The following is a 15,052-nucleotide window of genomic DNA, read 5'->3' on the forward strand; positions in this document are numbered from 1 at the left end:
GAATTATCAATAAGGTATCTTCTTAGAAATGTTTTGGTAAAACTGGAATCTCAAATTAAATTATTTACTAATCTTTATGAATTATTATACTATATTAATTCATTAGCATTTGAAATGAATACAATTTTTTGTGTCTACATCTTGTTTTAAGGTGGTTAATAATTAAGAAAATTAAATTTTTCATTTGCATCTTTTTAATGTAGCTTAAGCTGTATAAAAAGTGCGTCTTGGCTGTCGGGGTGCAAGGTTCTGAGTTAAATGTTATAAAACTCCATGATTTTGTCAATCTATTTATTGCTATTAATTTTGTTGCATCTAGTAGGTCAGAATAGATATTATCTATGTAATAAATTCAAAGAAAAGTGGGAGATTCTGCTACGGTAACTCTTAACAGAGTCATCCACTAATGCATTAAACAATGCAAAAATTTCAAACTGTGATATATACACTCCAAGCATAGTTGTTCAGGAGCTTATAAAAAATTTACTAAGAACTCTTAGTGAGAGATAATATAATTTATTCACAGCACTAACTTTCTTGGACAAAAAAATTCAAGTCTACATCACTTCAGGCCTTGTTATATTTCTGTTTAGAAATTTTTTATTAATGTATATTCGTATGATGATGTCATTAACATAAAGACTTTAAATTATATTGTTGTTAGATCCTGGCATAATCTCTTGGCTCACATGCAGTATGCAGGAAGATTCACATTTTTACAGTCAAATTTACTGCTTTGGACAAACATTATTTTAAATACTCCTTGTAAAACCAACAATAGTTCCCCTGAATTTGCATGTCTTGTGATTTCTTCACCAATCATCTTTCACTAACATTCCAATAAGGTATGTAATATTGTAACCCTGGGTTCAAATATTTTGCACTCTACCCTTGGAATGAGATCATTCTCTGTATTTGAGACTACTATTTACATCTTGAATAAGTTCTCTCTCAATTTCATTCTCTCCCTAACCTAACTGAAGCCACCCAAGAACCCATGTAATTCTTATGGGTTCTGAGCCAGCAATGCCATATCATCAGGCTACAGAAGAACAAATGCATTAGCATATATAATAATCACCCCTGATTTAATCATAAATTCATCTTTGTTCTTATTAACAGTGAAGAGCTATGGTTGTGGTTGCATACTTGTATCACTGTAATTCCCTGATTTCAAATCCCTCTCTAAATGTCCTTTTCAGTCTTACTATCACCTTAAATATTTGCAAACTTCAATTTTATTGTCTCCAACAACCCTTCATTCACTCCTTATTTTCTCATAACCTTATACACTTTCACTTGATTTACTCTGTGATATAAATTCTCCAAATGTACCATAAGCTTTTTTTGGCATCCATTCTTTCTCCCACACTTTCTTAAGCGCTAGGTACTAGGAGATGCATCTCCTGCCATCAATGATGCCACATTACAATCTGGGGGTTAAATTTTTCTGATAGACTCAATTGCTATATAATTATTCCATTTACTTAATCATATTCCATTGACTCCTCTCCTTTCTGTGCGAAAGTACAATAAATGCCTTCTTCCATTTTTCACAATTTTTTTCTTCGGCTATAATGTTCATTTTCACTTAAATGACTTACCTTATTCGCAATGTACTGATCCATTTCTGTTTTTTTGATACCTCATTATTTTAAATGGAGCTATCTTGAAAGTTATATTCCATAGTTTTTTAAGTCTTTTCTACCGTGTTTTTTTATTGAGCTCTTATTGAAGTGAAATTTAAAATCCAAGTGTCCTCTTTTACTGCTGGTCATAGTCTTCCGTTGATAAATTTATGATTATTAGTATGATTTTTTCCTGCTAAAGAATTTCGCTTTCTCACTAAACTATCCATTTGAGAGTTTGCACGATGATAGTAAATACTGTGTCTGAGACCTATTCTTCCCCACCCCTTTTTATGAGAGTAAAGAATCATGCCCGACTTCTAAACCTGCTGACAAACAAGAAAAAAAAGAAACTACCGATTTTTTCTTAGTGGTAGTAGTTTTTATGGGAGGCGACGGACAGCTGAGGTCATTTGCACCATTAGTGATGGATAGGAAAGGATGTAGGGTGGAGAGAAACCCGGCATTGACATTAGCCTGCCCTTAACGAAAGGCACCAAGGGGTCTGCAGCTTAACGTCCCATCCGATGGATGGCGTTCTCACTCACAGTGCTCTCCACAAAGCAACTCAAGTAGGGATTGGGACACCACTGAAAAATATCTATTGCCACCAGGATTCGAACCCAGGCCCTCAGGGTGGGAATCCAGTAAGTAAGCCACCGCACCATCCTTTCCCTTGGGTCAAACGGTATTGCATGGCTTCTCTCGTGCTTCATTTATGGCACCCAGTAATCAAAATCCTTTGATACATGACAGATAATACTACTTACAGTTAAGAAAAAAATTAAATCACAAGATTTAGGATTGAAATCTCGATGTCCCCAAAATATTGATTAATCTAATGCCACTTCCTTCAGTTATACTAAATAGAAATATTTGTTTCAATATTACCCTTGCGGTCACTATAGTGTTTTAAAAAAATATTTAGTATTCATTTGTGTATTTCACTAATGCCTAATTTTTTAATGTTATTGGCATTAGTATTTAGCAACTATTTGATGGTAATCACATTGGTTCTTCATTTTCAATACACATTATTCAATAAATTTAATTCATTAATTAAATATTGACTGTTGCCAAAGGAAAAACAATGTGAAGGAATTTCTTTATTTATCAAATTAAACACTTCAAAATAATTTGGAATACCATAAAATGTAAACAGTCACAAGAAACAATGTGGGAGTACATTCACATTTGATGATACCACTGGATATTTACCAATTAAAAATACTCTGTTTGCCCTTTTTAATAATCCAGGGTATTGTGATGGAAATCAATAACAATTCCCCTAAGTCACATTTGTGGGGTGAATATTATAAAGCCTGATATTCTTCTCGGTTTACCTGCAAAATGCAATAACAGTTAAATTAGTACAGCAGGAGTTTTTGGCACATAAGGCATTTCAACTTGCATCATTTTTGTTGTCATAACTCCATTTAATGACAGTCAACATCATATAAGACAACTGCTTTTATAAGAACTAACAATTAATGTGTCTCGAAAGAAAAATTTTTTAAAATTTAGTCAAATTAATACAGAACCTTTTCATCCATGGATCATAATTCCATTTGTCTGATTTTATGTGAGGCATTGAGTACAAGTGTATATAACAATTATAACATCAAATGTACTTCAAAACTCATTATTAGGGTATTGTCTCATCAAGCATACTTGATACTATACAATAATCATACATATGTATTTAAATGAAAAATGGCATACAAGGTTTGTTAAAAAGTATCAGTAACAATTTTTTCCTGACGTCTGTTTGAAGTGCTGAATTCAGACCATTGCATAAGTGTGTGCAGATCATATTGGCATGAAGAAGATGACAGCGCACACCATTATCATTGAAAATTTGGTAATGTGTAAGATCTGCGCTAAACTCATCCTAAAGGTCTTGACAGATGACCAAGCAGAGTTGAGTGTCTACTAGCCAAGTCCTTCTTTAACGGCATGATGATTATTCCCCAACCCCCATTACTGTACCGACTTGGCACCAGCAGACAATTTCCTATTCCCAAAAGTGAAATCCTCCCTCAAAAGACACCACCATGGGATTTTAAGTGCCGTCAAAGAGGCTTGCATGCTTACCCTTAAGGACCTAACCGTTATATATATATAGATATATATATATATATATATATATATATATATATATAATAAGTCTATATTTACTTCAAAGATAAATGATTATTGAAAGGGAATTTATTATTCATTGCAAAAAAATTAAAGGAAGTACATTTAAATTTTTACACTAACTTTGCATTGGCTAAATTTTTAGCGGTACTACTACAGCTACCATTATGAATGAAAATGGGGTTGAAATCAGTCATAAACTGATATTAATTGCACTGACATTCCTGATTTAATTATCGTTTAGTGTACTACTTTCACTCTACGTAATTGACAAGCATCAGTACCAGCTAATTAACTAGGATATAGGATCTTATAAGGAAAAGGGATAAATAACACACAAAAGTACAAAGACAAAGTAAGTAAAGAAGAATCAGGACTTAAAGATAGAAAAATGTAGTTATTTACTCACCCCAAAGGCATCATCACCTTCGACATACTCTATCTTGCTATCTTTGTACTTATCCCTTGACTTGGTACATTTCAAGGCAATAAAATCACAAATAATTGGAGACTGTAATAAATAACACACTAATCAATTTCTACCAGTATTTGGACAAAATAACATTTTTAATTCTGAATTTCCAGAAAACTGCCCTCACAAACCATTTTCTCAACTCGTACTGGAAACTTTCCAATGGATATTTGAAAGTAAAAAGAAGTTAAGGATTCATAAATAAGTGAATCAACATTTTGTCCTATATATTTTATCAATCTTGTATCATGTCTGTAATCAATCTCTACCATAGTTATCTAAGGAAGGGACAAAAAGTTGAGTAATTTTCCAGCCCTCACAATGAAGAGACAACAAAGTAACACCACTTTTAAGTTGTTCTTTAAATAACCATTAAGACAAACCTCTGTATTATTCCACTGGAAAATGAGTCATTTTCAACAAGTATCAATTACCAAGGAACTAACTGAAAACACCTGAATTTGAATAATGAGTTTAATGTACTAATGAGTCAATTATATTACTCAGATATGATTATAAAACTTTGAAGATGCTCAAGTATTATCAGCAAATCACAACTCTTATTGTATAATAACAAATTAAGTATATTTTTAAGACTTGTGAAAGTTTTAGAATTACATCCAGTATTATCTAAGTACATCAAGAACTTAACTTACCAAAACCAACAAGCCTAAACCAGCACCAACATTCAGCAAAGTTGGAATGAGATCAAATTTTCTAGCTTCCCCACGTGTTTGTATTACGAATTTAATGCCATGAGCTTTTAATAAGGTTCTTCTCTGAAAACCATCATAAATGGCAAACCTGAAGGAGAAAAATAAAATTTTGATGACTGACAAAAATGCACAGAAACCAGGAATTTTCACGCTACATGCTCTTGTAGAGCTTTGAAATTATTTATTTATTTCTGTGAAATAAGGCATTGTTAAATCAAAATGAAGGTGCAGTGAAGGATTCCCCTCATCAAAATTCCTTGTAAACATATTCCTGCATGTACTCAAGCAAAAGGTGGTGGTGTTATATGAATAAAAATCTTAACTCTTTGTGCAGTGTGTGTACGAATACGCAACGGCAGCACTTTATAAGCAAAGGATTAGAAATTCACACAAATCCAAAATGTATATAACCATCTGGTCATTACTTCTAACACTGGATATTGAGTTTACAAATATTTGCATATTTTATAAGACATAGATAATGTTTTACCAGTCAAAAATGAAAAAGAATTGACTAGTTATGCATAACCAGGGAATAAGATAGGAGAATACTCCTTGGTAAAAATGAGGTTACATGAATAATCTGGTGATAATAGTAAAGTTCCAAAAGGATAAATTTAGCTTAAATAACTGGATGTGGCATGAACAAACCTAAAATTAATCCCAGGAGATATTTTTGACTTGCTGTCATCTAGCCGAAGGAATGAATACTTAGGTTTGCAATATGTCATGAAATCCCAATCAAGGTTACAATCCCATCTTATTATTATTGACATTATTCCACCCTATAAAGGAAAATGTACACATTATTTAAGGATTACTGAAGTAATATGAAAGAAATAAAATATCCATTGCCATGCCATAAAAATAATGCAGAAAATACAATCAACAGGTGATATAAAAACATGCAATGATTGCTCACTTTATAAGCCATATCAGTAAAATTTTCTCCTGCTGCATCGACTATGTCACCAATTTGAAATACAGGACAAAATGGATCAGTTTCAGGATTGAAATGACATGATTGCAAATAAGTTGAGTTATATGTGTCCATGACATTGTTCCTGTGAAAACCAAAGTCAAGTCAGTGTTTAGAACAAGGGCATAAATGCTACTTATTTAACAAAAAAGATTGCTTCAATGATGCACATAAACAAAAGAGCAACAATGTAAAAATTTTAATTCTTTGTCAGAAGTGTAGTGATAGTTGATAAATGATTGGAGAGCTAGCATTAATGTACACAAATTCAACAATACTATTTTGATGGAACTGTTTTCTTGCATCATTATTTCATTACAACCAATATCATCCTCGATTGGTAGGGATATCATGTGATGTTCTGTTCTCACATGCACAAAAAGATCCCAATAATTTGTAAGGTTAATCAATCTATAAATGATGCAACAATATCAGAGTTTAAAAATCATTCACCTTGACCAGGATTCGAACCCGGATTGTTAATCAATAATAAGTTAACTATTCCCATAGTCATGTTTCATCAACAGCTGGAGTCATCATAAAGTTAACCCATTTAGCTTGACCCATTCCCTGCGAAAGGATGACATGCAAAATCATGAAGTGTCCCACATTTTTACATCAAGGGATCTGGGTTTGAATCCCGGTCAAGGTGAATAATTTTTACATTCTGAAATTGCTGCATTGAAATACATATCAGCGAATGACTCCGTTAAAAGTTACTGTTGCAGCATCTCGTGCAGTTTCTTGGAATTTGGGGCAATCTATAAACTATAAAATATTTATGAAAGTGATCCTTTCACTATTCTTTTGCAGAATGAAAGCATGTGATTGTTGGTGAGAGGGCACTGATTTCCCTCTGTACCCTCACTGAGATGCAAACATATCACTTTACAAAATTTGTCATTTTAAATAACTTTCGGTAGAGATTAAACTTACACCTCAAATTATTAAATCACCCTATTTAAAACTTTTTAGACAAAAAGAGTTTAAAATATAATTTAGAGCTTAGAAATAATAGCTTTGGGAACAAAAATCTCATTCACAATGGGCATATGAGATAACGTACCCAAATAAACCTCAAAAATGAAAATTAAGGAGTAAGCATTAAAAATATATTTTGGATTGGTAAATGCAAAAAATCCCTAACTTTATTGCCCATTTCCTTAGTTCAGGATGTTTCATCAAGTGGTAATATTATATCTCTCTTGCCTATCATATTTGCATCCATCATAATTAGGATGAATAACTCAACACAATTACCTTCTATAAGTAGGTCCAAATGAAGGAAAAGCCATGCTGCTCTTTATCAAAACAGTATAATTCACAGCACCTTTAATTAGGACTCCATTCCCTTTTCTAAAATAGAAAAATTATAGCAATAAGAATTTGTAGTTACACATGCATGCATGGTCAAGTGCTACAATAAATATGATATCTAAAGGTGATATGACAACATTTAGGAAAGTCTAGTTTTGGATATATTCAGTGATTTTTTAATATGTGTGAAGAATGAGCAGTTTTAGTAATACATACCACCTGATATACTCTTATCTAAAACATTTTTCAGATTTAAAAAGTGAAAGTACTACGCATTTCAGAAACAATTATCTTGACAATTAGATTTAGGTACAAGGGAAACTATAGAATTGTATCCCAAGTAGAAAATAAGACAATATTTTGGCAACTCCATGAGATCAATGTAATTTGGCTCAACAAAAACAGCAGCTACAGTATAATACTGCACAGACTTGGAAACATCCAGACGAAAAGTTTCATCTTCATTCTCCTTTGAAGAGGTATGTCACTCTATATTCTTATTCATTAGCTTTTTACTTAAAATGAAATACATTTTCACCTAAGGGTTTTATTATGTTATTAATGTAAGAGACCTGTCAAAAAATTATTTGACCTTCAATTTTACCACGAACAGTACTAAGATGGCACCACTGTGCCTTTGAGTGAGCCAGCCTGCTGGCCGCCGAGTAGGTGCTGTAATATGTATTCATCGCTTAATGTAGCCATTCTTCATACTTGAGTTATTGGATCTTAGCTACCAGACTAGTATTGGGAACTGAAACCAAACTCTTTAGCAACCTGCATTAGATTTTGAGATATTCATCAAAAAATATTTTTTCATATGCAAGGGTAGTTTGAAAGATTCTCAGAATCACCACCAGTACTGTGCACAACGAGTTTCCCACTTAGTAATAGGTGATCCTTGATGAGTAAACATGTAATGCATCAGGGCTCTGGGAAGAGATCTGTGGCGCAGATGCCTCTCTGTTGATGTTCCCCATGAAGTGATTGGTGAAGATGGAAAAATTTAATTTCGAGCAGTTATTAAATAATATGTAAAGAAAGGTATGAAAGGAAAGAAAATATTTTATCCCAACTTTCAGAACACTCTGCTCCTTCTATTCAACTGTTACAGAGTGGACAAACAAGTTTAAGTTTGGCTGAGACAACTTATATGACGTTCCACGTAGTGATCGGCCAAAATGTGCCACTACCCCAAAAATTATTGCAAAAAGCATAAAATGGTCATCAAGGATTGTCAACAGTCAAAGAGCGAGAAATCACTAAAGCCATAGGGATCCCATCTAAATGGGCATATCAAATTTAAACAGTGTAACTGGATATGGGAAAATCATCAGCTAGATGGGTACCACTACCTTTAATGCTGGATCACAAACGTATTGGAGAGGAAATTTCCAAACAATGTTTGACCCATTTTAAGAGCAACCAACTAGATTTTCTATGCCAGCTTGCGACCACAGATAAAACTTGAGTCCTCTACTATACCCCAGAGACAAAACAGCAGTCAAAGCAGTGGAAGATTCAACATTACCAAAGAAAGCAGGGGCAATAGAGTCGGCCGGAACGGTGATAGCTTCAGTTTTCCGGGATACAAAAGGGATTCTGCGGATAATTTATTTTCTCACTGGTTAAACAATTATTGGAAAATACTACGCTAACCACCTGAACCAACTACAGCAAAAGATATATGAAAAAGACCAGGTTTGGTATGGAAGAAAGTCATCTTTCATCAAGATAATGCACACCCACACACAAGTGTCATTGCCAAGGCAAAAATACGTGAACTAAGATATGAATTATTGCCATACCAGCCTGATTTGGCTCCACCAGATTTCCAACTCTTCACCATGTTCAAAATTTTCCTTGGTGGATCGATATTTTCTTCAGACTAAGAACTAACAGCTGAATTAGACAAGAATTTGCAGGGCTGAAGGAATCTAATTTTTGTGATGGGATCAGGACATTGGAACATTGCTGGACCAAGTGCTTAAGTGTATAGGGAGACTACAATGAAAAATAAAAAAGTTTCACAGGGGTTAGTCCTATTTCTATACATTTCTATTCCATTCCCAGAACTTTTCAAATTACCCTCGTATATAAATAATGTTCAAACATTGGCTTTAACCTCATAGACAGAGGCAACATGCAAGACTAAGAATGCTTGTGATGTTGTACGTACAGTATTTTATCATAAAATCTTGTTTCTCTAAAGCCCTTAAAATTTCAGAGGGTAAGAGGCTGCCTAAGCAGCTTGAGTCGCTAAAGCACTCAACCATTTATCATGGATTAGGTTTGAATCCCAGGCAAGGCAAAATGACTTTTAGACTTTGAAATTGTTGCATTTTAATGCACATAGCGCATAAATCCATTAAAGTTCCTGTTGCAGTATCTCCCACAATTCTTTGAAGACATTCTAAGTTTGGTTTCACTTAACTCCTCTAATGCATGTGCAAGAATTAACTTGTAATTCAGTTTCTAGAACTAGGTGGATCATTAAAGGCTTTTACCATGTAAATAGAGAATCACACATTTCATCTTCAAGCTAACAAAAGCCTAAATTTAATGTACATACAAGATATAATTTAATATCACTTTTCTGGCTAAACAAATAGAATGGTTCAGATTTAAAATAGGATATGAGGCAACTGAAGTGATAAGTTTCATTTGATTTCAAAAGTTGTATCCATTTAATTGCAAATCTATTTATTCTTGATTCACTTCCATCGCAAATTTCAGAACCAACTTATACTTATTTTCTCAACTTTCACTGTTTCAAGCCAAGGATTTTAGATCAACTTCTTGTGCTAAATGATTAGTTCAATTTCATTGGCAATTGAACAACTCCATTCTGAAAGATATAAAGCATATCTCAACTCTACCAACAGTCATAACTGGACTGTAATGCAGTTTTTAAATATACCACAAATGACATGCTAATTTGACAGATGCAAACTTTTGCCACAGAGTGGTCTAACGGTGCTGATAAATTTTGCAACCAATGTACCCACTCCATTGAAATTCAATTGAAAACTAATATTAAGAGAACAGTCTATGTTCTTCTCACAGAGGCAATTTATCCCTTTCAACCGGGCACCATGCTTCTACTTCACAGACCAGGACGCCAGGTTTTTGTGAGCTGTTCACACACTTCCCAGTGGTTTTGCCATTTCCAAGCAAAAGTTCCTTCCCTTTAGGACACTGTTGATCTTCATTGCAGAGAGCACCTTGAACATCCGGATCCTATAAGATTGATACCATGTATGTAAATGCCTTAGATCTTAAGTCTCCATTAATAGGTGTGTCTAACAGTTTGAGAACTATTGGTTCAGAGCATGTTAAATCCATGAGGCACAATCTCCTTAAAAGACAAGACCAATCAATAACCACCCTTGATCCTTATAAAATCTGAATTAGGTGGCATGAAAATGTTCTATCTCTCAGGTGAGGAACACTAAAACAAATTTAGGAACCATTTCCAAAACCAATGCATGTATTCAAATAACCAGAACTTCTGCTCTTTGTCAATGGGGACATTTTAAAAATTCAAATTTACGAGGCAAAGAAAGCACATCATAAATACTGTTTTGTGGTTGTAAAATGTATTATAGGTCCTAAAAAATATTTCTCTTGGTGAACTATATCCCACAAAGTCAGCTGAAACTACAGAGATCAAAGCTGTCTTGAGTACGTCAAAAAACCTTGCTGCACCATTATTTGGATTTAGCAACCAAAGCTTGTTTTTAATTACCCCTACTGAACCTTCTTTTTCATGTATATACACTTCTTTTCTCCCAAAATATACAAGCACTCAGAGCAACTGTCATAGATATTTCCAACAATACAGGTTAATTGACTGAAAAATAATCATTTACATTATACTTTAACGTCAGTCACAGTAGATAAGAAAGCAAACCTCCATCATGAACCTCTATTAGGACAGTTGAACTTGTACACTTCTTACATTATTAGAAATTATAAAAAAGCTTTTGGATATAATTCAATTATTTAACATAATATAGAAATTATGAGTTCTCCAACACATATCACATAAGGTGTACTATGCAATTGTCCAGAGACCTTTAAGGTCATATTTGCAACTAAAGTGCCATTTTATGTAGCATGTATTTAAAACTGCAACTATTTTTGTAGTGCTGGAAAAACAGCTATAACATTGATCTACCTAATGCATATGTTATCTTGATCAATCATAATGATTGCATTATTTGATTTTATTAGTAAAAAAAACAGGAAAGAATATTATTCTGGCTCAGTAAATATAAGGAGGAATTATGAAGGGCCAATTTCTCAGAGCTACTTACATTTACTAGGTCATGTTTCTCCATGGTTTTGCAGATATTATGTATGATGTTTCATAGTGTTTGTGATACCATCATTTTGAAACGAATTACTTATGAAGGCACACATATCTTTGGTTGACATGGATAGGATTAAATATTAACGGAGTCAAAGGGAGTATTCTAATCCCCAAAAATCTCTAAATCTTTGCATCTCATGGTACTCTCATTCAATATTTTTCTACTGAAAATATACTTTAGTAGGGTACGTAGGTTAAAGACTGTAACTGACTTGGAAAGGTTACCCATATGATGTAATATTTGCCCATTTGGAATAGAGCTCAAGTCTAGGCCTCAACTTCAGCTTGCTTTCAAGGGTAATATTTGTAAATTAGACATTTCTACTTTCATCAACACACAAAAATACCCTGAATAATTCACATAAAATCTTATCATATGCAACTTCTAGAAAACAATTAATTAATACCTCATCACACTTTGACTGAGTCTGATTGGGGGTAATTACAGCATTTGTCATGATGAAGAATGCTCCATTCTCGGACGGTGGCACAACATATTCCGCGGCATCCCATACTCTATTGTATAAAGCCAGAGTGGCATTAGTTGTGTTGTCTGGAAACTAAGAATGCAATTATTAACATAACAAAATATTCTACTAATTTTAACAATTTTAAATTTAAAAAGGAGACAAGACATCTCTAGTGAACATCAGCATAAGGACTGAGAGATTTCGGGGAATAAAATTAACTGTGGGTGAAATGGAAAATCAATGGTAAATAATTGTTATCAATGATAAACATGATATGACAAATCACACATATATAATATAATTAAAAAAATAAGGGACATCACTGAGATAAGACATGATGCACACAATCAAAACGTAAAATATTACTATGAAATCGACTTCGATGAAAACCTTCCATCTAACTCAAAAATCAATTTGAAAATATTTTGCAGAGTTAATCGTTTTTTTGTTTGTTTCTGAACCAAAACTGGTTTGATTTCCACACTGAATTTTTACTCTCATAATAAAAATTGAACAAAATAACAAATGTGCGACACATTACATACCTCAAAATCTGATAGGGAATAATCGGTGACTGTGACTCCCTTAACTTTCGTAGTGGTTGCGCTTTCTATGTCACCAACTGATTGATATCCTCTGTTGTATACGAGAACGTACCTGAAAAACCATGCATTGCTTGAAAATTAATATCTTTTACCATCCGTTGCATTTTTTAAATGATCTACACCACTCACCCTATTATGTAACTTAGAATACACAACTGAATGAATCGATTTGTAAGGCTGATTTTTTTGCTGTTTATTACTACTACTTTAGTTGTTTCATACTGAAAGATTGGAGAAATGCAGTAATTTGGACATGCCATTATGGGAGCCAGGCAATCTTTTCATAATATGTCTACGGTAATACGTTTTAGACCAGCTATATCATGCCTGTTCAGGAAATTAAATTCCATGACTTAAACGAGATAGCAACCGGTCGATGTTGGTGACACTGGAGATGTCGGATATATGAAGAAATTGGTAACTTTGGTAGCCAGAGAAAGAAATATAACCAATTGACAGACGAAACCACTGGAAACCCCGGAAATTTCAAGGAAACAAGTGCGGGCAAAGCAGGATCCCGTTTCCCTCGGAGAATAAGATTATCCAGTCGCTTTTCAATGCGGTAATGAGAGTTGAACGGCCAAACTGAGTTGATTGACCCTATTGGAGACCAATCGACAGTATTCTCTCCTTTGTGCTTCCAATAGCTTAATTGAGAGTTCCTCCCGTTTAACACCTTGTCAGTTGTTACATAAATATGAATTATAGTCGATCCTTCAGATGACAGTTATTATCGACAGTTTTAATTAAAATGATGGTGAGTTCCATGGACAGATTGATGTTCTAGACAGGACATTAATATTAGGGTTATGATGAGGACGTATCTATTTAATCAGTCCACTTGTAGAAGTGTTAGCCGTCGGATTTGCCATATATTTAAAGGAGTCAGAGCGAGTAGTTGCCAGAGTAGTGATATTTATGATGTTATAGTCGTAGGAGGAGGTCATGCAGGCACTGAAGCCTGCGGCGCAGCCTCCCGAATGGGCTCCAAAACTCTTCTAATAACTCACAAGAAAGAAACTGTGGGTATGTATATCAAATAGGACATTTATCAGCGTGGCCGTGGACGTAGTGTTGCACCATTTCCCACTGCCAGTATCATCAATTACCAAATTATATTTTTTTTACCCATAGGTGAGATGTCGTGTAATCCATCGTTTGGTGGAATTGGTAAGGGACACCTTATGAAGGAAATTGACGCGCTTGATGGAATATGTGGACGTATTTGTGACTTGTCAGGAATACAATATAAAGTAAGTTATGATTGGGAATATAAATGGGTTTCTTATCCTCGGATGGGGAAATGAAATTTTTCAGTCTTATCGATATTATGCCAAAAATGTGGTGTGGATAACTTTAAAGATATTTCCCCCGGAAACAATTGTCACAACTCTCTGCAGTGTATTAAAAAGGTGGCTCATTATCCACATTTTTATGCTACCTATGTGCAGCTGGTGCCTCTATGCAGCCAGTGTGCGTTAGCATCATTCACAATAATGTTTCAAAAATGGCGTACATATTGATACTGAATATTTTTGTTCTTGAATACTAAAATATTTATTTGTATTCCAAATGTAGCACCTCTGCAGTCTGCCCATGAATTAAGTTCACCACCTTTATATTTATTTTTTAGTTGCTGAACAAAAGTAAAGGTCCGGCAGTCTGGGGACCAAGGGCTCAAATTGATCGTAGTTTGTATAAGCAGCACTTACAGAGGGAACTTTTCAATGAAACCTGTAATTTGGAAGTGAGGGTTGCTGCTGTGGAAGATCTTTTATTGGAAAGGAATTGTTCTAATGGTATCCCTGGGCCAGAAGCTGTAATCAAGTGTGTTGGAGTTGTTCTTGGTGAGTTTTTCAAAGATATGAACAACATCTTGAAGATATGACCAACTTATGTTCGTTATACTCCAAAATATCTCATTTCTTACTAAACTAAACTTCCTCTACCCAGTAGATACATTTCAGTGTGAGATGAAAAGACGTGAAAATATGTCTTCGATAGCCCTTTGATTGAATGAATGGAAATGTGTGTGAATTATGAATTTTCACGTTTTGTGTTTATCCATTTAGGACATTAGTCGTCCATTGGCTGCTTGTGCTCCAATTGCACACATTACTATACTTTTGTTAATGATACCAGCAAGGTTCTTACATGTTTCTCAAGGCTAAATAAACACCATAATTATCATGAGTCAAAGTCTCAATTTTAATTCTCCTCAGTACATAAAGAGAAGTCAACTACCATTATTTGCAATCTCACAAATTCAACTTAAGTATCAAAATTTCGCCTATAATATTGAATAATAAAGGGATATAATTTTTCTTCAAACTTATCTCAATCCATGGACT

The 15,052-nt window shown here is 34.0% G+C and overlaps 2 protein-coding genes across 3 annotated transcripts in view; one reads left to right on the forward strand and one right to left on the reverse strand.

Annotated features, from left to right (window-relative positions):
• Positions 1 to 2,721: 2,721 nt before the first annotated feature.
• LOC139691932 (P2X purinoceptor 4-like) lies at positions 2,722 to 13,084 on the reverse strand. The gene is made up of 10 exons (XM_071589884.1): positions 12,831 to 13,084; positions 12,642 to 12,753; positions 12,034 to 12,186; positions 10,316 to 10,491; positions 7,195 to 7,290; positions 5,878 to 6,019; positions 5,607 to 5,740; positions 4,896 to 5,043; positions 4,177 to 4,278; positions 2,722 to 2,971 (listed from the first exon to the last, which is right to left on the reverse strand). Exons 1-10 carry the CDS (start codon positions 12,959 to 12,961, stop codon positions 2,942 to 2,944), a joined length of 1,224 nt encoding a protein of 407 aa, XP_071445985.1. The 5' UTR covers positions 12,962 to 13,084; the 3' UTR covers positions 2,722 to 2,941.
• A 38-nt stretch (positions 13,085 to 13,122) lies between these two features.
• The window catches only part of LOC139691931 (protein MTO1 homolog, mitochondrial), a 36,036-nt gene continuing 34,106 nt past the window's right edge, over positions 13,123 to 15,052 (forward strand). For both annotated transcript variants that reach the window (XR_011701700.1, XM_071589883.1), the window contains exons 1-3: positions 13,123 to 13,727; positions 13,836 to 13,954; positions 14,335 to 14,548. Coding sequence is in view for 1 of the 2 variants with exons in the window: in XM_071589883.1 (XP_071445984.1) it covers positions 13,511 to 13,727; positions 13,836 to 13,954; positions 14,335 to 14,548 (550 nt within the window). In the remaining variant the exon portion in view is untranslated. The remainder of the gene's footprint in view (positions 13,728 to 13,835; positions 13,955 to 14,334; positions 14,549 to 15,052) is intronic.

Source organism: Hetaerina americana, unplaced genomic scaffold, assembly GCF_022747635.1.
Source record: "Hetaerina americana unplaced genomic scaffold, ioHetAmer1.1.p SCAF_4, whole genome shotgun sequence".
Classification (NCBI taxonomy): domain Eukaryota; kingdom Metazoa; phylum Arthropoda; class Insecta; order Odonata; family Calopterygidae; genus Hetaerina; species Hetaerina americana.

Coding starts and splice junctions, on each gene's coding strand:
- LOC139691932 (XM_071589884.1), bottom strand. CDS start 12,961: ATGGCATGTCCAAATTACTGCATTTCTCCAATCTTTCAGTATGAAACA. Junction 12,754..12,830: donor ATTCTAAGTTACATAATAGG/GTGAGTGGTGTA, acceptor ATGGTTTTTCAG/GTACGTTCTCGTATACAACA. Junction 10,492..12,033: donor CTCAGTCAAAGTGTGATGAG/GTATTAATTAAT, acceptor TCAATCTTATAG/GATCCGGATGTTCAAGGTGC.